Raw genomic sequence first — 25,637 nt, forward strand, 5'->3', positions numbered from 1 at the left:
CCCGGCTACCACCAATGACCGCCCTGACAGGGAACACAACAGAGAGTCCTGGACGGAGCAGGAGAAAGGTGGGGTGCAGAACTCAAATTCTAGTAAGACCAGACTTAATACTCTGACTGAGGCTGGAGGATCACTGGAAAGCATGGCCCCTGGATTCTCTGTCAGCCAAGAACTAAAACAATTTCCGAGGCCAACTCCTCAGACAGGGACTGGACTGGACTGTAGGATATAAAGTGATACTCGTGAGGAGTGTGCCTCCTGGCTCAAGTAGATACAGGAGACTAAACAGGCAGCTTCTGTCTGGAGGTGAGATGGGAAGGCAGAGAGGGTTAGGAGCTGGTTGAATGGACATGGGGAATCAGGGGTGGAAAGGAGGAGTGTGCTGTCACAGTATGGGGAGGGCAATTAGAGTCACATGACAATGTATGTATGAATTTTTGTATAGGAAAAAATAAATTAAATAAAAAAATAAATAGAAGAACTATCCTCCACAGGGTTTTCAATGGTGATTTTTTGGAAGTAGATAGCCAGGCCTTTCTTCCAAGGTGCCTCTGGATGGACTTGAACCTCCAGTCTTTAGGTTAACATCCTTGCACCACCCAGGGACTCCCATACTTCTTTACTGATGTACTAAATAACAAAATTTAGTGGCATGTCTAAGAACCACTGACGTTTTGAAGTAGTAATGAATATAAAAACTATTTTGAGACATCTGCAACAATTGTAATCTACTGTGAAAATTTCTGAGTTTCTACTAGGGACAAGTCACAGGTCTGCTGCTACTCTGGTTTGCTGTCTTAATTTGCCATAGGAAGAAAATAATGCATTGCAGTTAGACGCTAGTGAGACTTAAGATAGATTTTTCCCCATCCAAATTCATGAAACGCTGAATTCTCTCTGTGGACCCCAGGTTGACAGCCCCTGGAACACGAGCAGCCAGAGCCCTTCTCAGGCGAGAAATGAAGAGGTTCGTACAGGTAACTGGGCGCTGAGCCAGAAGGGGCAGGCAGGGGCCTGCGTGAAGAAAGGTGGATAAATATAAACTAGTATGTGAGTAGGAATGCAGTAAGTTTGGGAAAGGCCCCTAATTCTATGGGGGTAGAGGGGGCGGATTCAGACTTGGTGTAACGTGAGGCTGCTAAGGTGGACCAAGCTCTGATTCTGGCCTTTTCTGGGAAGTTATGGAGTGGAGGACAATGAGTTCACTTCAGTTTGAGATGAAGAGTTGAAAATACAGAGTTCTCTACTGGGGTATTAACCTTTTCCTTATTACTGTACCAAAACCAAACCCACTGCTGTCGAGTTGATTCGAACTCATAGCCACCCCACAAGACAGGAGAACTGCACTATACAGTTTCCAAGGAGTGGCTGGTGGATTCGAACTACCGACCTTTTCGTCAGCAGCCGACCTCTTAACCACTGTGCCACCAGGACACCAAAGATTTCCACCCTTTGGTTGTTATTAGTCGCCATCAAGTCAATTCTGACTCATGGAGACCTCATGTGTGCAGAGTAGAACTGCTCCATAGGGTTTTCAAGGCTGTGACCTTTTGGAAGCAGATCGCCAGGCCTGTCTTCAGAGGCACCTCTGGGTGAGTTCGAACCACCAAACTTTCGGCTAGTAGTTGAGTGCTTAACCATTTGTGCCACCCCAGGATCCTCTGAGTTGGAATTGACTTGATGACAATGGATTGCTCTGTAAGGGCTCTTTAAATATATTATCACTTTCTCTGATATACAGATTGCAAATTTTGACAGTCTACCTACCTACCTGTCTATCCGAATTTTCCTTTGTTTCTCTACCTTTGGCATCATGCTTACAGAGACCTCTTCTACTCCCAGATTACATAAACATCCACCTAAAATTTCTCCTAGTGTTTTGATGGTTTTGTTTTTTACATCGAAATATTCAGAATATCTAGAATTTATTTCTCATGAGGTTCAGCTCTAACTCTGCCATCTTCTATACAGTTAACCAATTATCCTGGCACCACTTACTGAAGATGCCATCCTTTTCTAAACTGGAAAGGGTTAAATGTAAGTAATTTTTTTTTTTTTTATTGTACTTCAGGTGAAGGCTTACAGAACAAATAGTTTCTTATGAAATAGAAGTACACGTTATTTTATGAGATTGGTTAACAACCCCACAACATATCAACCCTCTAACTTCTCAACCTTTTTTTTTTTTTGGTGAAAATACACATAGCCAAAGATAACACCATTTCAAAAATTTCTACGTGCACAGTTCGGTGACATTGACTACGCTCTTCCAATTGTGCTGTTATTCTCACTTAAGATGAAGGTTTACAGAACAAAATAGTTTCTCATTTAACAGTTACTACAAATGTTGCCCTATGACAATGGTTAACAATCTCACAACACATCAACAATATCCTTACTCAACCTTGGGTTCCCTATCACCAGCTTCCTTGTCCCCTTCTGCTTTCTGGCCCTTGTCACTGGACTCCTGTACCTTGTTAGTCTCATTTGGTTTTATGGGGCTGTCCACTCCCAGGCTGAACAGTGAACCTCGGAGGTAACTTCACCACTGAGCTAAAAGGGTGTCTGGGGGCTAAATGCAAGTAATTTTTATACACCACTTTTTCAAAACATTTTCTTTCTTAATTTTGAACTTTCAGAAGTACAGGAAAGTACCAGAACAAAATAACAACCAACCATATGCCTACACCCAGAATCAACCACTTAACACAACTGGCCCTTATCAATGACTGATTCACTGATTCTGAATGTCTAATTATGTCTTGGCTTAGCATGGAAACTGGAAAATACCTAGGCATCAATATATTCCATAAATCCTACAAATTACAAAGCTTTTTTTTTAAGGGTGGAAAGACTGGAAAAAAATGTATCAAAAATGAAAATGACTAGACTTAAAAAATAAACGAAAAGGTAAAAATATAAGCTATCCAATAAGACTTCAAGAATATGCTCTGCTTTTGTGCTCTGGGCTATCTTTTTCCAAACACGACATAACTTTAATGTTTTCTCTCAACTCCTTAGGTTTGCCTTTGGCGCCATTCGAGGGTGTATATGTGGTCATGTGGGGGTTAATTCTCACTGATGCTGAATGCCCCAAGTCTGTGTGCTGTTCATCAGAGCATTAAATCTGAAAGCTCAGGAGAGCAATGCAGTCGGGCTGCAAGAGTGATGCTATAAAGTTCTGCATTAAAAATTCATATTGCAGGCTTGCCTCAGAACCCGGCTCTGGCTGAAAGGGGAGCTGCCGGGGAAATATGAGACACCCCACTGTCTCTCTGGCAGTTGGAGACATTCCTCAACAAACAGCACCTTAGGAAGAGAACGAAAGGGCAAACAAGCCGTGAAGAAATCAATGAGTTCAATTATCTAGCTCTCTTGCGCTTTCCTACAGGAAACTTTTCATTCTGAAGGCTGGTTCCAAAAAGTTTTTTAACGGCATCCCAGAACAAGAGCCCTCAACAACCTTGCTGGGTGCCCAGCTGTTTGGCACCTCTCCTAATTTGTTTTACACCAGCCCAGAGAGCCCCCAAGTCTCCAAGCCAGATGGAGTCAGATCTCTCCAGAACTAAACAGTCTTTTCAACATACAGCCACCACCTGGACGTGACAGCCCTCCGTGAGAAGACCACATACTGAATGGTTTATTCTCACGTGAAAAGATAGGTCCTGCATAAATGTGGCATTTGGGTTTCAGAAGACAATGACTACACGCTTCTGAATCTCCATAGCTCCTTTTTTTTTTTTGCCCCAGAGCTCATTTTTAGGATTAAGGCATTAACAACTTTGTAACTGGTTTGAACTCGGAACTTTTTGCCCCCATATTAGCAGCACCCAAATGGTAAGATTTTTAAAATTCAGAAAGACGATGCTACACAAAGCAGTACTTGCTACTCCAACAGCCTCCACATGCTCATACAAACAAAATGTAGGTTTTGCAACACAGCATACTGATTTTCACAAGTTCCATATGGAAAAAGATAGGATTCTTCAGTGTTGGGAAGAGATCTTAAATTGGGGGAAGTAACCCAACATTTTTAAAATGCACCAGGCATGATGCTAGGTGCCTTACAGACAGCAGCACGCAGCAATGGTAGCTGCTACTCATTCGGGGCATGCGTGCAGATACTGTACCAGGTACTTTCTGTGGTGTTATTTCATTTTACTTATGAGAAAACCAAGACTCAAAGAAGTTGAGTGCCCTATCCAAGGGTTCCCAATTCATGGGGTCAAAGATCAAACCTGGCTCTGTGACCCTGACATCCAGGCTCTTCCCACTGTGGCTCACACTGCCTCCCCATGCCCTGGATCAAACCTTCTCTGAAGACCACTCTACAAACAGACTGTACAGTCACTGCTGGGAGAAAGCACAGGAGATTGGGGCTTCTGGGAAGCAACGGGTGCTAAAGCTCAAGAGGCTAAAAAATGGGAAGGCTCTTTGATTGTATACATCATTCAGTCCAGTCTTCTCATTTTACTAACGAGGAAGCTGATGCTGCCAAATTTTATTAGGCCGCACTTGGTGACAGAGCTACGACTGGAACCAGGGTCTCTTAACTCTAAGCCTAGTGACTTTTAACATCACAAAAATAGTCTAGAAACAGGGGCCTCGGACCAGCACAGCTGAATGTGAGCCCTTGGAGCATTTTCTGCTTCTAACCTCTCTCGTCTGACGATGTCATACGGGAAGCCATCTAAAGATGCTATGGCCACTGGCAGAATATAAAGGCATAAAAAGAGACAGCAAGTAAAAGCTTCCAATTTTAAAAGCCGTAAGGCAATAAAACCAGAGTAATAAATCAGGCTCCCAACAACAGGCAGATAAATGGGAACTACCTATGGTTCACCTATTTGATGGAATATCATGTGGCATATATTATGTTTCTGAAGAATGGTTAATGATATAAAAGAAATGCTTACAGTCTGTCAAGTAAAAAAACTAGAAATCAGAAACGCCGATCAGTCTGACGCCATTTGTGAAAAACAAAATAAAAAGCACTATATAGAAAAAAGACTAGAAGGAAACATGCAAAGATGTCAACAGTCGCTATCTCTATTGTGGGATTATGAGTGATTAGCTGTTTTATTTTTTAAACCTTTTAGAATTTTCTAAATTTTGTATGATATTTTGCATTACTTTTATAATTATAAATAAATGTTACTTAAAAGGAATTAGTCTTCATTAATTTGGTGGTATACTACGGGAAAGATAATTTCCCATTTCTGCCAGCCTTACTGTCCCCCTTCAGAAGGACTGCTGGCAGGGACTGGGTCAATGTGAGTTGAATCTCATTCTCCGCAGCCTCTTCAGATGTGTTGCATCACAGTGACCTGCATGTCCACGGCCCTCTTGGCGGCAGCTGGGGACTCCCTGTGGTGAGTCAGAACTGCAGAGCTTTTAAAAGAATTTTATTGGGGGCAGAAGATAGTCTGAATGTTCCAGGTTAGGCCTCCATCATAATTTTTCATTCTTGAAGCTCTTTAAAGCCTCCTGCTTTCTTCTCATATGCCAACGGCTTCCTTAGTTTGCCTTTCTGGAGAGCAAACATCCTCTCGCTGGTCGGGCTCCAAACCAAACACCACCGAAACCATTCCCTCTGCTCTAGCCCTGATCTACTTATCCTCAATAATGAAGGCTCATGCATGTCTGTGATGTACCAGGAACTGGGCTAAGTACTCGATATTCAGAGAATAAGATGAAGGCCCTCCTCTGGAGTTGCTTTCCACCTACTCTCAAGAGCACTGTGCAGTTTTCAGGACCACATCCGTTACCTTCCATGATCCCCACAATTCTGCGAAGCAGGAAGGCACACAGTATAAGGCCTCCTTTACATTTTATAGATAGCCTATAATCTTCCAAAAACTGATGTGTCTCCCCAGTAATCCCTCCATTCATTTACTTTAAACTGTGAGTTCCCCAAGGTTTATATTTACCGTGAATGAGAAAAACTTCAAGAACCTCTAAAGAGGGCAAACTTTGTATAAAAGCACACCAAACTACAATACCCTCTCAAAGGATGCTAGGTAAATGACTGCTACGTCTATACTGAGAAACATGTTTATATATATCTGTATCTATCCACAGTTGATCCTCATTATTTGTGGATTCCACATTTGCAAATTCACCTACTTGCTAAAATTTATTTGTATCACTAAAATTAATACTCGTGGCACTTTTGCAGTCATTCGTGGACACGCACATGTGCACAGTGGAGAAAAATCTGAGTCCCCCGATGCATAAGGCGAGTTCAGTATTAGGTAATTCAGTGTTTGCGGGGCTTTATAGAACGTAACCACTGTGAATAACAAGAATTGACTGTGTATACACACATATATGTGTGCATTGTACATCCATATGTTCATGTATAGGTACGTGTTTTTCTTTATAGAGTGTGTGAATCTGTGTGTTTGTGTGCATATTACAACTATTAAGCCCCCACCCTCCGTTCGCTCGGTAGTTTTGGCACTTGCCACAATCCCTGCCAAAAAGCAGGCCTTTAGTAAAGACTTCCTGAAGGGAAGAAGCATAACGGCTGCCAATTCTTATTGATGTCTTGTAACTTCTAGGTCCATGTGGAATCCACAGAACAGGTCAAGAATCCTTGGATTTGCAAATATGAAGCCACCCCCTTTTTTCCGCTAAGACCTGAGGCTGCCTGGTCTCTGGAGAACATCATATCAGGCCTGTGCTGCTTAGAGGAAGCTGAGGGCTGCTGGCAGTGCAAACACCAAGGAAAACCTTTTAGGTCTCACCCAACCCTCGAATTTTAGTGTGAAGCAAAATACTCGTATGGGGTGGAAAATCCCAGGCATTCTACAAACTGCACAGTTAAATTCTTTTGGAGATAAGATGGGGGAAAGAAGCCACCAGTTTTCCCCTTCAAGTCTGATTTAGCTCTCTCTCAGGTTTAAGGACACTAAGTTCTTCATTCAAGCCCACACCCCTCAAAACCATAAAAGTAGCTGCTTCTCTATTTTTAGGGAAATTAATCTAGCCAGGATAATTACAGCAACCCGAACTGGAAATTGATGACTCATCAAAAAGACAGGAAATAGAGAATTTTACATTCTTAAAGGTACAGCAGAGAGACTCAGTTCCAGGACACTTAAGTTGGTCTCTTCAAATTCAATCAGGGGAAGCAGTTATTTGTCTAATATGATTGTCAGAACAGTCCTGTGAGTCTTAGGCTTGCTCGAATGTCTATGCTCTATCTGCCCCAGCTTCCTGAGTCCTTCATATGGAAGTAGAACAAAAGAAATTAATGAGACACCCATCCACCAGGGAAAACACAATGGGCCGATGGGAGAAGACTTGGGGACTGCTGCCACCCTGTTAGCCCTCGCACAGCAACACGTCGCTCTTTACAAAGCAGCACCACAGAGGGACTTTAAAGGCTACCACGGTAGAGTGCAAAGGCCACTCACTGCCAAAGGACTAGCCTGGGGCCTGATTCTGCGTTCTTGGGACTGTTTCCTCATCTATATAACAGGCACAATAGGAGCCTCCTCATGACTATGGGGAAGAGTGAACTAGGCAACATACCAGAGACTCTATAGAACAGTCCAGAGCAGTATGTATGGAACGCACTCCACCAGCATTCCCCAGTGTGAATGCATTTCTCTCGCACAGAGCTGTGTCACCAGCCGCTCATTTGCACATTTTACGTCCTTATACCTCTACAATGCCCCTACCCCCACAACGTCGGGCTCAGGCTTCCCTAGACAAGTTTAATAAAGCCCTAAACGAAGTCAGCTAAGGGAAACGTCTTCTGCTTTCCCAGAGCATATCACATCTTTTGATAAAATCCTAGTTACATACATGGTACAAAGGAAATACTCCAAAATTAACTCAAGTGAAGTCCCTCATAAATGTCTCCTTTGTAATGTACTATGTAAATGTATATACAATGTCGTTCTTTTAAAAAAGACTGTAGGCAAAGAATACAACATGAGTTACCTTAAGAAATATGAATTTTACTGGCAGGAAAGGTTTGGGAGGTGCAAATTCTCCTAAGACTAACATTAGCTATAAGAAATGTAGTATTTCAGTGCAATTCAATATTTTCTTTCATTGGCGGCTCAAAGCCTCAGCCCACATGTTAAGAGGAATGTAATAAGCTGACTGCATGGGCTATAACTGAAGCTCCTTTGCCAACCAGGATTCTGGGGGACAGAGCAAAGAGGTGGCTGTGGACTTGAGCAAAAATGGGAATTCCTGTACTTCTGTCCAGAACACTCCTAACTCCTCCTGGGCAGCAGGGCTGTGTGCAGCCCCCCCAAAGCCCAGCGAAAGTGAACAGTTGGAAAGACAGGGACAGAAACAACGGACGGGGTGCAGCCCAGGCCTTTCTCCGCACCAGCTGCTGCCTGCCGAGAGACGCCTGTCCACCTCCAAGCCATCCTGGGGAATCGTTTAAATATTAAAATCCACACCACTTTGCTTTGCTGGACTCTCCAGGTTAAAATCAATTAGGGTGCTAAATCTCCATTTGCTAAGAGAGGTGGAAGGACCTGTATATTGGATGACCATCTAAGCTGGAGGTACTTTTTTATCTGAAAAAAAAAGGCAAAGAAATAATTCATTTATTTAACCCAGAAACGATTATGATCCGAAACCCTGCAATCTTCTTACACAACAACTGTTTTGGCAAAGCCTTCTATGCGCCAACAAATATTAAACTGTGCTTGCCATTTGTCTCAGGAATCTTGCATTAATAAACATGAAGAAGAACACTTTTACCTCCCACTCTCAATGACAGGACAAAACAAAGACCAGCTGTATTCATCAATGGGTCCTTGTTCTGCACATAAAGGCTAATTACATTTTGCTTCAAGCCTACACATGGAAAACTTTACTGCTGCCATCCTCATCACACCAGCCCTGCCCTCCCAGCTGACGCGCGGCAGCGATGATCATACACAACGAACTGAGGTCTCAGCAGCCTCGGTGCCTTCGATGTGGAGGCTTCTTTCCAAAACAGGGGTGAGGGATGGTCACTCCTGCGACACCACCCAATGTCAGACAGGCAATGTGTGCTCTGCCAGTCTCACAGGAGGTGATGTCATTCAGGTTAATCTTCAAGGCCTGCTAATTTCAGAAACGCACCCCAAGCACTAATGTTGGCCTGGCAGGAATAGATACTATTTGGTGACAGCTACTGTGACACTCACTGTGCTGGGGTCTGTACACATACGTCATTACTCTTCACAGCTACCCAGGGATTTGAGGGTCATTATGCCCATCATACAGGTGGGAAAAGTGAGACTTACAGGTAAGTAGTTTGCCCAAGGTCCCACAGAGAGTGAGCAGTAGAGCCACCAATTCATCCCCAGGTCTATTTCCAAAGCCACTGTTCCACCATGCCTCCCCAATTCTCTTCCTACATTTTCTGTCAACAAATATTTAAGAATTCTTCCTTTCAAAGAGAGAAAAGAAATCGTTTTGAAATGTTTTACAACCGTTTGTGAAGAGATTTGCCCCTGGGGGGCTTATATTCATATGTATTAATGAAAAGATGTCTAGTCTAATAAAATATACTTATGCTGGGCCTGAAGCAGATGGTAAAGTGACAAACCTTTCCCTGACAATAAAAAAGGAATGCGGAGGAGGAAGCTTCATATGGGATCTCCAAGACTGAAGCAACTGCCTCCAAAGTTAAAAGAAAGTAGCAATTATTATCTCAGTCCATTCTCTACATTTTTTGGTGGATTACTTCCTCTGGGAACTATTAACAATAAACGTTTGCCCCTAGGCTGCCTTCTGTGAGTATTCAGTCCTTTTCTGATTTAGGAAATGCTAAGTCTAGCCCTCTTGCACCCACCATGCCCCCTAAGAAAACCCTCTGGAACCTCTGCTGGCCCCTGAAGATCAGGCTCACCGCTGAGTTTTCAAACTGCTCCCCTGTTGCTCCTACATCTGCAACCCCAGATCTTAACTCATCTTTCAATCTCAGTCACGTGTCCCCTCCTTTGGAAAGCCTTCCTTGACAATTCTTTCCTTCGCTCCAACTTGGACTGGTCCTGTGCTGCAGAGCTTCCATTTGCATCTCTTGCTCCCTCCTTCCCCTTTCTCCACCTGCTCTTGCCCTGGAGGCTGCCCTCTGGCTTCCAGGGGGTTTGGCCATGAGGTGCCCTGGCAGGAGGAGGGAGGAGGGTAAGGTCAGGGGCTGCTGATGGTCCCCTGACTCCATTTCCCCTCTCAAAGGCTACAGCTCCCCTTAAAGCAGCCCAACTCCTGGATTCCAGCAGCCTCTCCCTTCAAACCTAGGAGTGGATACAGCACCATGAGTACAAGCTCAGGATACTGTACTGCTCTGTAAGGCTCCCTCCTCTGGGCCCACACCACACCCTATAAGCTGATCATTCTCGTTTGTCTCTGCAGGGACCCTGACACAGGAACCCATCCTATCTGACAGCACAGCACCCCTCTCCCCCTCTATCACGGCAGTGGTCACACTGGATTGCAAACAGCTTTTTTCCTCACTAATCTGGGAGCTCCTGGCGAGACCAGGGACTTCCTGTGCCAGCGCAGGGCGAGGTACAAAGGAGGCCTCCGTGAACTGCTCAATTAACGAGTGGAGCTGTCATCATTTATCCGAGTGAGTCTCTCTCCACACACACACAGAAACCACGTCCCCTGCTTCCCCACTGAGCACTAGAGAAGAAAAGGTATTTCCTGCTACTATCACTCTGGCCTCCTGAGACGGCAGCATGATGTCACAGGAGGAAGCACCCTCCAGAAGCGCCCGTGGCCCTGCAGCAGTAAGTGGTTCTGAAGGAAAGCATTTCACGTGTTCCAACGATCTACCCCATACTCTTCAATTATGTTTTCCATTTACCATAGTTTGATGAAACCGAACAAGTAACGTGGAATTTCACCTACTTGGACTGTGGTACAAAAATCCTTTTGGCCTTAAACTACATGATATAATGGGAAGTGTCGTCCAGAAATGCTTTTCACCAACACCACACCAATGAGCACCACTTCTCATACGATGCCGATGGCGCCAGAGTTCTATGAGTGGCCGGGGGACAGGGTAACCAGCCACTTGTCCTCCCTGGGTGATCTTGCTAAATCAGGTGCCCTTCTGGGACTTTGTGCGCTAACCTGTAAAATGACAGCGATGGCTACTTAAGGAACAGCCCAGGAGTCAATGAGTCTAAACAGTAACTTGAAAAACACTGAAGCCTGAAAATCTTCACCATCCTCTCAAGAGACAAGCTCTGACACCATAGAAGGGGGCAGTCAGCTGCGAGCCGGCCAGAGATGCCTGAGCTGTTAACTGTTAACTGGCCCCTCTGGTAGAGAAGAGGGAATCACTCGCCAGCATCAGTTTTGCCAAGGGCAAGGCCAGACAAGGGGGGGGCGATAGGACAGGAAACATCTCCTCCTTCTCTGGCTCTGTCTCCCCAGTCACTTCTCCAGGCCCTACATCCCCTACCTAGATGAGATGAAAACCCGAGTGAGAGGAGAAAAAATTTAAATCATTCCTAGATCACTGCTCTCCCTCAGAGAACACTGTTTGCCATTGTTTCCTTAACCGCAACCCCCAAAACGAAGCAATGAAATGGACACAAATGCTCCACGCAGCTTTTTAGAGGCCCAATGAGAAAACAAGAAATTACAAATCCAAATTATGGATCAGTAATTAACTACCCTGTGCGCCACAGTGACAAGCAGCATACTTTGCTGTCAACCCTGAACCTTTTGTTAGTGGCTTTATGCTACTGGGTAGTTTCTTTCCCACAGGCAGGTGGTTGTCCATGGCTAATGGGAAGCACGTTTCCCCGCGGGTATACGACGGCATGACAGGAGATGCCAACTCCTGGACGCTGAGGTCTGATGACATTCTCTGGGCGTGGCTTTCAAAGAGGTTTTTGATTGACAGCCACTGGAAGAACCACACTTTCAGATTGTGGTCCAATAATTATCTGTTTGTATTTTTACATTTATACATATAATTGAAACAAAAGTGTCACAGGACGATACTTATCTTTACTAAGTGCAATGAGTTATGACAGTTCCTATTCCATCATTTTGTTTTACATTCTATTTTATTAGCCAACTAGCAGCTGGCTACTCATTTCACAATTGTGACCCACAGTTTGAAAAAGACTGGCTTAGAGGCTAGTTGTGCAAGTTTTTTGTTTTTGTTTTTTAAATAAATCAGACTTTGGTTAATTATAGATACACAAGCTGTATCTATACACAAGCCTTGTAGAAAGAGTATGGTTTAATAATAATTAAAAAAACCAATACATACAAACTAATGAAAGAATCAAATATATTACCACCAAAGTCATTATGAATTATGTCAATAAGTAAAAGGATGTAAAAAAGAGTGGGCAGATAATTAGCACACTGTAAACACAATTGTAAACAATTAGCACATTTTTACAAATCAAACTATTTTAGAAAAGAAATGCTGCAAACTACTTAAGGTTAGAGCTATTTAAAACAAATACTGAATGCTATACATTGGATTAAAATATTACAATGGGAAAAACTAAATTTACTGAGAAAGCCAACTTGCTTAGTAGAAGAGACTGCAAACAGAAACAACAGATCAACACAGATGACCCGGTGGCGGAGAAAGGAAAGCGAACTGGCCGCAGAGGTGCATAAAAGGGATCAGGCTTTCATCTTGGCAGTTGGTGTGGTTTCTGCTGTGGTTACATCTGAGGGATGGGAACTCTCAGGTTGTTTTGTCAGTTCAGGGTGGGGTGGAGCTGTACATCTGCTGCCACAGCAATAGGCTGCGGGAGTGTTCTCAGCAATGTCCCAGGGTTGTTGTTGGTAGCGGTGCTGTTGGTCTGACTTACAGTGACCCTATGTACAACAGAACGAAACACTGGTCCTGTGCCATCCTCACAATGTTGCTGTGTTTCAGTTCATTGTTGTTGGCACTGTGTCAATCCATCTCGTTGAGGATCTTCCTCTTTTTCGTTGACCTTCCGCTTTACCAATCATGATGTCCTTCTCCAGGGACTGGTCCCTCCTGATAATATGTCCACAGTATGTGAGACGAAGTCTCGCCATCCTCACTTCCAAGGAGCATTGTGGCTGTACTTCTTCCAAGACAGATTTGTTTGTTCTTCTGGCTGCCATGGTATATTCAATATTCTTCACCAACACCATAATTTAAAGGCATCAATTCTTCTTCAGTCTTCCTTATTCATTGTCCAGCTTTTGCATGTATATAAGGTGACTGAAAACACCATGGCTTGGGTCAGGTGCACCTTAGTCCTTAAAGTGACATCTTTGCTTTTTAACACTTTAAAGAGGTCTTTTGTAGCAGATTGGCCCAATGCAATACGTCATTTGATTTCTTGACTGCTGCTTCCATGGGCGTTGACTGTGGATCCAAGTAAAATGATATCTTTGACAACTTCAATCTATTCTCTGTTTATCATAATGTTGCTTATTGGTTCAGTTGTGAGGATTTTTGTTCTCTTTTTGTTCAGGTGTAATCCATATCAAAGGTTGTATAGTCTTTGATCTTCACTAGCAAGTGCTTCAAGTCCTCCTCAGTTTCAGCAAACAAGGTTGTGTCACATGCATAACGCAGGTGGTTAACGATTCTTTCTCCAATCCTGATTCCGTGTTCTTCTTCATACAGTCCAGCTTCTCAGATCATCTGCTCAGCATACGGACTGAATAAGCATAGTGACAGGATACAACCCTGACACACACCTTTTCTGATTTTAAAACGTGCTGTATCCCCTTGTTCTCTTCAAATGATTGCCTCTTGGTCTACGTACAGGTTCCACATGAGCACAATTAAGCGTTCTAGAATTCTCATTCTTTGTAATGTTATTCACAATTTGTTATAATCCACACAGTCGAATGCCTTTTTGCTTTCAGCCAAGATTCATCTGACATCAACAATGATATTCCTAGATCCATGTCCTCTTCTGAATCCAAATTCTTGAATTTCTGGCAGTTCCCTGTCAATGTACTGCTGCAACCATTTTTGAATGATCTTCAGCAAAATTCTACTTGGAGTGATATTAATTATATTGTTCAATAGTTTCCACATTCTGCTGGATTTCCTTTCTTTGCAGTGGGCTCAAATATGTATCTCTTCCAGTCAATTGGCCAGGTAGCTGTATTTCAAATTTCCTGGCATAGGCAAATGGGCGCTTCCAGCGTTGCATCTGTTTGTTGCATGAAATGAAATCACATTTCAATTCGTCTTCCATCAATTCCTGGAGCCTTGTTCTTCGCCAATGCCTTCAGTGCAGCTTGGACTTCAACTTCAACTTCTTGATCATATGTTACCTCCTGAAATGGCTGAATGTTGACCAATTCTTTTTGGTACAGTGACTCTGTGTATTCCTTCCATCTTCTTTTGATGCTTCTGGTGTCATTCAACATTTTGTCCTTAAATATTGCAACTTGAGGTTTGAATTTTTTCTTTAGTTCTTTCAGCTTGGGAAATGCTGAGCATGTTCTTCTCTTTTGGTTTTCTAACTCCAGGTCTGTGCACTTTTCATTATAATACTTTACTTTGTCTTCCAGAGCCACCCTTTGAAATCTTCCCTTCAGCTCTTTTACTTCATCATTGGTTCCATTTGCTTTAGCTACTCTATGTTCAAGAGCAAGTTTCAAAGTCGCTTCTGACATCCACGTTGATCTTTTCTTTCTTTCTTGTCTTTTTAATGATCTTTTGCTTTCTTCATGTATGATGTTCTTGATGTCATCCCACAACTCGTCTAGCCTTTGGTCATGAGCGTTCAGTGCATGAAATCTGTTCCTGAGATATCTCTAAATTCAGGTGGGATATGCTCAAGGTCATACTTTGGCTGTTGTGGACTTGTTTTAATTTTCTTCAGCTTCAACTTGAACTTGCATATGAGCAATTGATGGTCTGTTTCGCAGTTGGCCCTTGGCCTTGTTCTGACTGATGATATTAAGCTTCTCCATCATCTCTTTCCACAGATGTAGTCAATTTGATTCCTGTGTATTCCATCTGGTGAGGTCCACGTATATAGTCGTCATTTTATGTTGTTGAAGAAAGGTATTTCCAATGAATACCTCATTTGTCTTGCAAAATCCTATCACATGATCTCTGGCGTTGTTTTTATCACCAACGCCATTATTTTCCAACTACTGCTCCTTCTTTGTTTCCAACTTTTGCATTCCAATCATCAGTAATTATCAATGCATCCTGATTGCATGTTTGATCAATTTCAGACTGCAGAAGTTGGTAAAAATCTTCAATTTTTTCATCTTTGGCATTAGTGGTTGGTGTGTAAATTTGAATAATAGTCATATTAACTGATCTTCCTTGTAGGCAGATGGATATTATCCTATCACTGACAGCACTGTACTTCAGGAAAGACCCTGAAATGTTCTTTTTGACAATGAATGTGACACTGTTCCTCTTCAATTTGTCATTCCCAGCATAGCAGACCATAAGACTGTCTGATTCTAAATGGCCAATACCCGCTCATTTTAGCTCACTAATGCTTAAGATATCAATCTTGAAGTGTCCCATTTCATTTTTGATAACCTCCAATTTCCCTAGATTCATACTTTGTTCATCCCACGTTCTGATTACTAATGGATGTCTGCAGCTGTTTCTTCTCATTTTGAGTCATACCACATCAGCAAATGAAGGTCCCAAAAGCTTGACTCCATCCACGTCAGTAAGGTCAGCTCTATTTTTAGGAGGCAGTTCTTCTCCAGTGGTATTTTGAGTGCTTTCTAACTTGAGGGGCTCATCTTCCAGCACTGTATCAGACAATGTTCTGCTGCTACTCATAAGATTTTCACTGGCTAATTTTTTTTCCAGAAGTATATCGCCAGGTCCTTCTTCCTAGTTTGCCTTAGTCTGGAAGATCCTCTGAAACCTGTCCACCCTGGGTGACCTGATGGTATTTAGAATACTGGTGACATACAGCTTCCAGCATCACAGCAACACACAAACCACCATAGTACGACAAACCGACAGATAAGTGGCGGCCCCAGGGTTGGAAGGAGTGCACACCAGTCACCAATTTTCAAAATGAAATTTTAACAATGACCCTACCTTAGAACCAGCTCCTTCTGTACTACATAGAGTAGTATTGCAGCATATCAAGAGAAGAGGTTAAAATGATCTGGCTGTTTCCTCTGGGACTGGAAATGTCAACAAGTCAGCCAGAGTTGCCAAGATAGACAAGGGTATTTTAACTTCTGTGCAGACGTTCCATGCTCATAGTCTAAATTGGTTCTGACTACCAAGGCTAGGTAGATGGGCTGTCAAGGTCTCAGTCTACTAAACAATGCAGAGTAAGGGGTCAAGAGTCTACCTCCTATCAGTGTTGAGAGCCACTGACAAAGCAACAACCTCAAAGCTCAAGGGTCAGGGTGAGGGGCCAGAGGGACACTGAGTACCAGCACCTCAGATGGAATAGAACCCTGGGAGGAGGGTGGTGCCATTCAGAGGCACTCTCCACTCACCAATGCCCACTGAGGCACTGTGTGAGCACAGCAGGAGACCTTTATTACTGGAGCAGGGCAACCCAAAAGATAGTTGTCAGTGGGAAGATGCATTTCTGTGGGAGATGGGATGAGACTCTCAAACAGGAAAAAGTGGTTTGAACTGTAGCCTGGTATTGCCTGCCTAGACTCTATAGAGGAGGCTGTGGCCAGGAACCATCTCTGTTGCTGCTTCTTCTTTTCTTGATTTGTATCAATATTATTTATTTCTTTCGGGCATACTGTAGGAAGGGTGGGCCGGTAACAAGTATACTGTAGTTGATCATTCTGATTTCCTTCTGACAAGAGCCGGGTAGGAACTAAGCCCCGTTTAACTTTGTCTGCCCAAATATGTACACTCTCCATGTGTGTGTGTCCCCACAGGCACACCTAGCAATGTAAGGCATGGCATACTGAAACACACCTACGTGGGGTATGCTTCTTCTGATACTGGCCTTACTGAAGGGCCCTGGGAGAATGAAGGACTCTGGTACAGGTAAAAGATGACATGATTTGCACAGACCAAGCTCCACAAAATATCTCATGTATTTCATCTTTTATAAGCTGATTCTTTTTTCTTCCTAACCTTCTCACAATAAGTAAGGAAAAAAGTTTCAGTTGGAACTGTTGGTAGAGCACACTAGAACTTGCTATAATACCTGGAACATTAAACTGATGCATCCCTATGACAGTACATCCCTCGCAGCAGCGCAGAGATCAAGCACTTTCTAAAGCCTGCCCCGCTCTGCAAAGTCAATAGACAGTTGGGTGAATCCAGGGTAAATCTTTTAGGGATTAGCAAAATCAGGTGAGACCTGACCAAACGAATACTGATGGGGGAAGCAAGCAGAGACTTACTTTGCAGTAGTTTCTTCATCATATTTGGTTTTCAGGTCAAATAATTCTGTTCGAGTTTTTTCCAGGGCTGAAAGGCAGAGGACACAAAACCATAATATAAAATGCTAATGGTTTAAATAAACTTAAAAAAGAAAATTATACAATCTATTTTCATCTCAAAAGAGTCAAAGATTACAAAAGTCCATTTCCTTCTGCCTCATCTCATCCCACACTCCTCCTTCGAGCTCACCACTGGTACTAATTCAGTGTATAGATTTTCTGCTTTTAAAAACATAGTTACATGCATAATTAAATATATATTTTTTCCATGAATGGGATAATACGAGTATTGCCTGGGCTTTGCTCCTCTCCTTTTGCAGTGTGTCACGGAAATCTCTCCACATCAGGACACAGAACTAGTCCTAACAGCCAGCTCTTGTGTACAGCCAACCATGTGCCAGGCACTGCTGGACACCTAGGAGTGAAGCTGCTGGAGGGGAGACCTTAAACATTTAAACTGCCATAACCACCACCCAGCTGGCCTCCCAAAAGGCAATTTCCATTCCTATCAATGGTATGAGCATGACTATTTTCCCACACCCTCACTAATACCAATTAAAAAAAATTTCTGACAATCTGATAGGCAAAACAATCTTTCACTGACTTTTGTCTGAATCTCCCCGATTCTTAATGAGCTTGATGTGTATCAGTCATTTGCCTTTCTTCTGCCAATAGCCTGTTCATACCCTTGGCCCATTTTCTACTGGACTGTTTATCTGTTTTTATTGATTTTACTCACTTGTTTGTTAAATTTGTGATTATTTACTCCCATTCTCATTTATGTGGGTGTGCTTTTTCATTCAAAAATTTTATACATGAATTGTTTTGTGACATTAGTTGCAATCCCCGCAATGCGTCAGCACTCTCCCCTTTCTGTTTTCCACCCTGGGTTCTCAGTGTCCTTTCATCCAGTTTTCCTGATCCTTCCTGCCTTCTCGTCTTGGCTTTTGCACAGGTGCGACCCATTTGGTCCCACAGACTTGACTGAACTAAGAAGCATGTTCCTCATGTGTGTTAGTGCTGGTTTGTCATTTGTGTTTTAACTTGGATTATGATGCCTTTAATGTTTTTTCTACATTTAAGTTAAACATATGGGGCTGTTTGTCTTTCAGTAGATATTCCCACCATCCCCCCCGAAAAAAGTTTAAAGAAACTATAAAAGCTTTGGCATAATCTTTTTTGGTGTCCTTTAAATTTCAAAGGTCTGTTATCAGGGTTCCCCTTAAACTTCACGTAGGGTAGAAATATGTTTTTTCCTATTATTGTTCTAAATGAAATGCCAATCTTTTGAGAGTTTGGAGATTTAGGTGTATCTGTTGGAAAAAGAGCAAAGTGAACGGTGGCGTGTGGAAAGGATGAAAAGGGAATTCACAGCCTCCCACCCTGACATTAACAACTCAGTGCTGGTGACTAATGAAGTAAAGGCAAAGAAGCTACTGGGGCTCTCAGTAAGTCTGGAGTGTGGGCTCAGAAGCTCCAGTGGGCTCACCCAGAGCAGGACAACGGGTACCAATGGGAACCCAGAGGGAGCAGGAGATTGACCAGACTTTCTCCCTCCAGCCTTCCCTCCATCAACTTGACTAGGATGAAGAACATCAGACCTGTTTGCAGAGTCTGAACCTTGTGTTCTGCTTCTTCCAGCTTTGAGGTGGTAGACATCTGTGTCTCCTGCAGCTTTCTGAAAAGGAAGAGAATGAAGCCAGATTGGTCATCTTGTTTACCAACTGAAATGTATTATGCGCTTTTGAGCTACAGTGATCAGCTATCCTAACTAACACACAGCTGCCAACAGGTCTCACCTGGAATACCACATGTATTATGAAACTTCTTACTAATCTTTAACACCCCAGCTTGGTTACCATATCTTACATAATGTGAAGAGTGTACCCTGTAGGGCTTGACATGTGGCAATTTGTGTAGAAGGTTATCCTAAATCTAACTCATTCTTGAAATGCCAGATATTTAAGAAAAAAAAAATATCATCATGCACTCATTGTTTCCTGAAGTTAGCCCAAGAAGAATGATCATTTACATTTTGCTGACACAATGAAGGAATTTGCTGGAATAAAGGATGTACTAAATAGATGTGACAGCTGTTCTATCTCTGTTACAATGGAATGCAAATGCAACCGCAATACCTAATGGGAAATTGTGAATGTTTTAAACTACATTCCACATATTTATATTTCCCATGATCTCTAAATGAATTCCCTGGTCAATAAATAGCATTCCTTTCCTCCTGATCTGCAGACAATCTCTAAAAATAAGTTTATTATTTTTACATCATATGAATACAGCATATGCTCTCATAATAACAAACCTGGGAATACAAAAAAGTAGAAATCACACAGTTATTTAAAAATCACGCAAATTTTCATCACCTATAGAAAAAAAAGGTGTCGCCATGAGTTGGAATATACTGGATGGGAACTAACAACAACAACACAGAAAAACATTACTAATACTTTCATGTATTTCAAATATAAAACTATATGGTCAGAGTTTTCAAGAATCAAATATCATAAGAGCACAGGAGGTAAAATGTCTTTTCCCTTCCTTGGCAGTATAGTTCTTTTATATCCTTCTAAAAATTTTTGTTGATGTACAGAAATACAATGTAATACGTAACACACTATAGTGTAATATAAAGTCACTATACCGACCGATCTGTCAGTTTGTTGAACTGTGGTGGCTTGCGTGTTGCTGTGATGCTGGAAGCTTTTCCACCGGTATTTCAAATACCAGCAGGGTCATCCATGGTGGAGAGGTTTTAGCAGAGCTTCCAGACTAAGACAGAACAGGGAGAAAGGCCTGGCAATGTACTCCTGAAAATCAGCCATTGAAAACTTTAAGGATTACAACAGAATACTGTCTAACTCACTTGCTTTGGATATGTCATCAGGAGAGATCAATCCCTGAAGAAGGACATCATGTTTGGTGAAACAGAGGGCCAATGAGGGCGTGGGAAACCCTTGTGAGGTGACATGGCACAATAACCTCAACAATGGACTTACACACGTTGGTGACAGTGAGGATGACACAGCATCGGGTAACATTTTGGTCCTGTTGTATATAAAGTCGCCATAAAAAGGAACTGACTTGAGAGCATGCGTGCATCCACCCACCCACCACCCACCCACCTATCTATCCCTTTCTTTTAATACAAATGGGTTCACACTATACACACATTATTCTGCAGCTTGCTTTTCACCTATCTCTATATTTTGGAAAATTTCTACTTCAGCATATCTAGTTCTTCCTCATCCTTACTAAATTATTAAACAGGCCTCTATAAACGGACATAAATTGTTTATAGTTTCAATTGTGCAATGATCATTATGTAGATATTATTACATGATTTTGAGACTGAATCTGTTGGATAAAACTCTAACAGAGAAATTACAATGGTCAAAAAGTGTGTTTATTTTTTCTGTTTTGATAGATATTCCTACAAAAACCTAATCAATTTAAATTCCCACCAATAGTATGTATGAATCTGTTTTCCTACGCTCTTGACAATACTGAATAAAATTAAACTTAATTTTTGTGGTTATGTTTTTCCTTGCTGTGAAGTTAGCCCCCGACTCATGGTAACCCCATGTATTACAGAGTAGAACTGCTCCAAGGGTTTTCTTGGCTGTATTCTTTACAGAAGCAGTGTACCAGGCCTTTCTTCCATGCAGCACTGAGTGGGTTAGAACTGCCAACATTTAGGTTAGCAGTGGATCACAAACCACTTGTGCCACAGGCTCCTAAACTTAATTTTACTGCTGGGTAAAGCTGAGTATTTCTTTTTCTGCTTATCTCCTTTGTCCATTTTTTTTGGTAGAGTTGTTTTTTTCTTATTACCTTGTAAGAGTTCTTTGTATATTATGAAAATTAGCCCTTTACCATCTGTGTTGTAAATATTTCTTACTAGTTTTTGATGCTTTTGAAAATTTGTTTATGGTACTCTGTTTTTAAGTTTTATTCATGTAACTTTTTTTATGCTTAGAAAGATTTCCTCACTCTAAAATATCTGCCCAAATTTTCTTCTAGTATGTATATAATTTACTTATTAATATTTAAATCTCAAATCCATCTCAATTTTTTTGGTGCAGATAATGTGGTAAAGATCTAGCTTTTATTGCTCCCCTCCCCCAAAATAGCCAGTTATTTATATTTTTAATCTTAATTAATCCTTTTATGTAATTTGAGAAGTCAGCTTAATAATATATTAAATGCTCATGAGTCTATTTCCAGACTTTCACACAGCATGAGTTTACTCTAAACAGATAACATTACACTAGATATAACTGTGAGTTATGCATTTTTCACTTAATATTATGTTGTATGTATTTCTCATGTTATTGCAAACCCTTTATAAACTATTATTTTAATGGCTGCATAATGTTCCAGTTAGGGAATGGACTGTCTTTTACTCACCCATTTCTCATTGGTTGGGCATTTAGATAGCTTGCATTTTCTCACATTATCAGTAACAAGGTGAAAAAATCTCTTTGGGCATAAAGTGCTTCCCTAGGAAGCATTTACGTATGACCAATTCCACATCTCCTTGGTCAAAGGGTCTGCCCATCTTTCTGAGCCCTGACTCCTGTTGCTCCCTTCCTTCCCCACTGGGGGCTCTGGTCTGGAGTCACCTGGTCCCACCTCTTGCCCTGACTAGCTGCAAAAGGCGGGTAGGTACCTAATCTGTGTTCTGGTTTCTCCACCTGTCAAATGGTCCACTCTGCAGGCCTGTCACGGGGATTCAGTGAGATAATGTTTGTAGAGGACCTGGCAAAGTTCTGATGCAGAACAGGCACTCGGTAAGTGGTAGCTGGCATTTTAATTCTTTTTTTTTTTTTTTTTAATGAAGTCACTTAATAGTACTCCAGAGAGGCTCACTAATACCTGGGATCTATATGGAGCCTGCCTTGTAGAATTCCAAGCAGCACATACGAAGTCAGAGGAAAAAACACAACAAATCCTATGACATGGCCCCTTCCTTGTAATCACAATTTAGTGCCTCTTATTAAATGGATACATGCATTTCTCCATAGCAGGCTTAAAATTTAAAATCTTAACTTAACCAAGAGTTAAAAAAAATATGACTCATACGATTTTAGAAACTTAAACAGTTTCTAAAAGAAATCTAACTTTTATTAAATTGTCATACTAGTGCAAAACCACTCATTATTTGTGGAAAATATTTTGGGTAAAATAGACCATTAGAAATCTAAATTTCACATCAGTGTGGGTGGTACATCAACATATTTTACAGATATTAATTCCTTGATATACGAAGCATGGTGTGGTAATGAAAAGAGGTAAAATAAATAATAAAATAAAAAAAACTTTCCAAATTTTACACACACACACACACCTGTGCATGATATTCTCTGAACTATTTATTAAAGTACAAATATCAAAATTCACTAAAGAAGGCAGAAGGAGTTCAGTATGTACCCCAAGGCTTCTCCACAGAGGACATATAGCAGAGATGATTTGTCTTCTCTCATCTCATCTCAGGTACAAATACCATGTCACTTAAAATGCCTTGTGCTCTACCTCTAGACTGTGAGGTCCTGACAAACACGCTGACACTATCCGACAACAGGTAAGATGGATTTTCACTTGAGGGAATTCCACAAATTAAGAATAAAGGGACATTTTTATTTTTCTGGGAGTCTCTGGTGCTTCAAGGTTCAAGTCCACCCAGAGGTGCCTTGGGAGAAAGGCCTGGTGACCTACTTCCAAAAAATCATCCATTGAAAACCCTATGGAGCACAGTTCTACTCTGACACACACGGGGACACCATGTATTGCAATCGACTCCATGGCAAGTGTTTTTTTTTTTTTTTTTAAAGCCAAATTTTGCCTAGAGCCCCTAGGATTTTTACTCACAGCCTGGGTTTATTCCACAGATACATTTAAAAAATTGCCTTGCAATGTGACATTTAGAGGTAGGACATTATGCCAGGATGTGCACACCAGATCACACGCTCACCTCTCCTTTTCTGCAAAGTCATTTTGTAACTTTTGTTCCTTTTCGAGAGCTATAGTCTCAGCTTGGTTCTTCAGAGTCTGTTCATATTCTCGGATTTTCTCTTTAAGTGCTTTTATCGTAACCTCTGCAGAAAGGAAAAGAAGAACAACAACAAAAAAAAAACTTACAATGAGAGAAGCACAATTCCATGTGGCTATATATATACAAGGCTTTTTTGTAAGCTAGTAGGATCGGTATGTTTTAAACTTTAGCTCTTCAACTCTGACACAAAATCAATGGTTACGAGTCCCTTTGGAGACCTTTTACTCCCTAAATGTTAAATTGAACTATAAACGTTTAGGTTGAGAAGGATCAATGGGTTTTGCTGGGAAGAGGAGCTATGGTTTCTCTAACATAACTTAAAAAAAAAAAAAAAAGAAGAGGGAAAAATCAATGGTAAAATATAATATCATCTTATTGACGAGTCTTCTTAAATCAGTCCCCTACTGAGGGAAGATTAATAAAGTTTTACTATGGGTTTAAGTACTTTCTTACAAAGAAAACAGTTCATAATTGTATGCACATTTTGGAAGAAGTGGTCTTAGCCTGAGTCAGGTGAAGTCTACAGACTGCCCTGGCCATGGGCTGCAGCTTGGCTGCTTCACAGGTGATGGAAAACACAATGTGCAGGGTGGACAACGTGTGCATTTCCTCAGCTGCCAGCCAGAACCTGGGTGCTGAGAGCACCCTCTACCCAGGGCAGATATTGGCGGACTTGTACAGTGGGTGCAGAGCAAAGGACGCAGGGCCTGGGGGAGAACCGCATCCAGCAAGAAGCTCCCAACGACTGGCGGATGCCCTCCAAGTGCCCTGCAGCATGGCGCATGAGAGCCAGGGCACTGGCAGCACCGTGCAATGAACCAGCCCTGCAGTTCGGCTGCTCCTGGAAAAGGGCCCATTAGGAAGCCGGGCTGTCCCCGCAAAGCCTGGATCTAGACATCTCTTGGTTATGGCACCACCACTACCACCAACTGCATGTTTACAGCCTTCACTTCAATAACCCAAACCGGGACTGCCAAAGCAGACACGGATGAACGAGCAGAGTCCTAACTCAGACCTGTGCGCTGGTCCTAGAGCAGGACCACTTCTGTCCTACATACACCCCACGCCGGTGGTTCTCTTACATCCACCCCACATCGGTGGTCTGTGCACCAGTCGATCCTTGGCAGGAGCGCTCTGATCTCAGCTCCTGGGGGATGTACCTGCTGCTTACGCATCCATCTCTGAGAAGGCAAAGACTGAGCTTCTTTGTGTTCCCAGCACCCTGCAAAGGCAGGTGCTCAGGACGTGAATGAGGCACGAATGAACGAACAAGCCAAACCCGGCAGACCAGGGTGAGGCCCAGACAGGGCTCATGACAAGGAGGCTCCAGGCTCAAGTGACAACACCACCTGCCAGGTCTTGCTTGGCCTGTCAGAAGCGTGGACTGGCCCCTGCCTGTAGCTGCAGTAACTATGAGAATCACCCCCTAAGAAAATGAGGCTTTTAACGAAGTGAGATAACTTGCCCAAGGTCACACAGCTAAGTAGTGGCTATGCAGGGACTCAAAGCAGAGCTGTCGGCCTCTGGAGCCTTTGTTCTTAAGAAGTCTTGGATTACATATTTCATTTGAAAGCGTCCATTGGATGAGGCCTTTGGGGAGGAGAACATCCCACAGCTCAGTTCTGGCTCCTTGCCAGACTTGGTGCTCCATGCAGGGACAGAAAATAACGCCCAGCCCACTGGGCCCCACCTGCACCATCCTCCCAACAAAGCAAAATCAAACTAAATAGAAAAACAAAGAGTAGGTCTGTCAAAAGTAGAAGTCAGCAGTCAAAAAAGTACAGCCCTTCTGGGGAGAGCTCCTCTGGAAGCAAGTGGGTGCTTTCACCGGCCTCTCGCCAGAGTGCTCGGGCGGTTCTGACAAGAAACGGTTCCCACTGGGGGAAGCAGTCCCTTCTCTCAGACTGACCCCAGCTTGGTAAGTCCAGCATTTCTCTTCAAGGAGGGCCAAGCAGTCCCTTCTGGTTCCAAGGCACAACTGCTCTCTGTGAACCACATGGAGGTGGTGTCAGAGCTGACTCTGGCTCCCCCAGTTTCCCATCACCCCCACATCCCCAACTCCACCAAGGAGGCTCTGCTGGCCTGTGAAAGAGAGGGGTCCGAGATCCTAAGGAAGGGTCCTGGGGATGCTGCTCCACAGCCCCGAGACCCCGAGGAAGGGTCCTGGGGGTGTCGCCCCACAGCCCGGAGACCCTGAGAAAGGGCCCTG

At 42.6% G+C, this 25,637-nt stretch overlaps 1 protein-coding gene across 3 annotated transcripts in view; it reads right to left on the minus strand.

The window, feature by feature from the left end:
* The window catches only part of CUX1 (cut like homeobox 1), a 449,005-nt gene that overhangs the window by 147,751 nt on the left and 275,617 nt on the right, over positions 1-25,637 (minus strand). For all 3 annotated transcript variants that reach the window (XM_023740265.1, XM_023740264.1, XM_023740266.1), the window contains exons 6-8: positions 23,348-23,471; positions 18,960-19,036; positions 17,320-17,386 (exon numbers count right to left, since the gene is read on the minus strand). In XM_023740265.1, the coding sequence (XP_023596033.1) occupies positions 17,320-17,386; positions 18,960-19,036; positions 23,348-23,471 (268 nt within the window). The remainder of the gene's footprint in view (positions 1-17,319; positions 17,387-18,959; positions 19,037-23,347; positions 23,472-25,637) is intronic.

This window comes from Trichechus manatus, unplaced genomic scaffold (assembly GCF_000243295.1).
Source record: "Trichechus manatus latirostris isolate Lorelei unplaced genomic scaffold, TriManLat1.0 scaffold00151, whole genome shotgun sequence".
In the NCBI taxonomy this organism is placed as follows: Eukaryota; Metazoa; Chordata; class Mammalia; order Sirenia; family Trichechidae; genus Trichechus; species Trichechus manatus.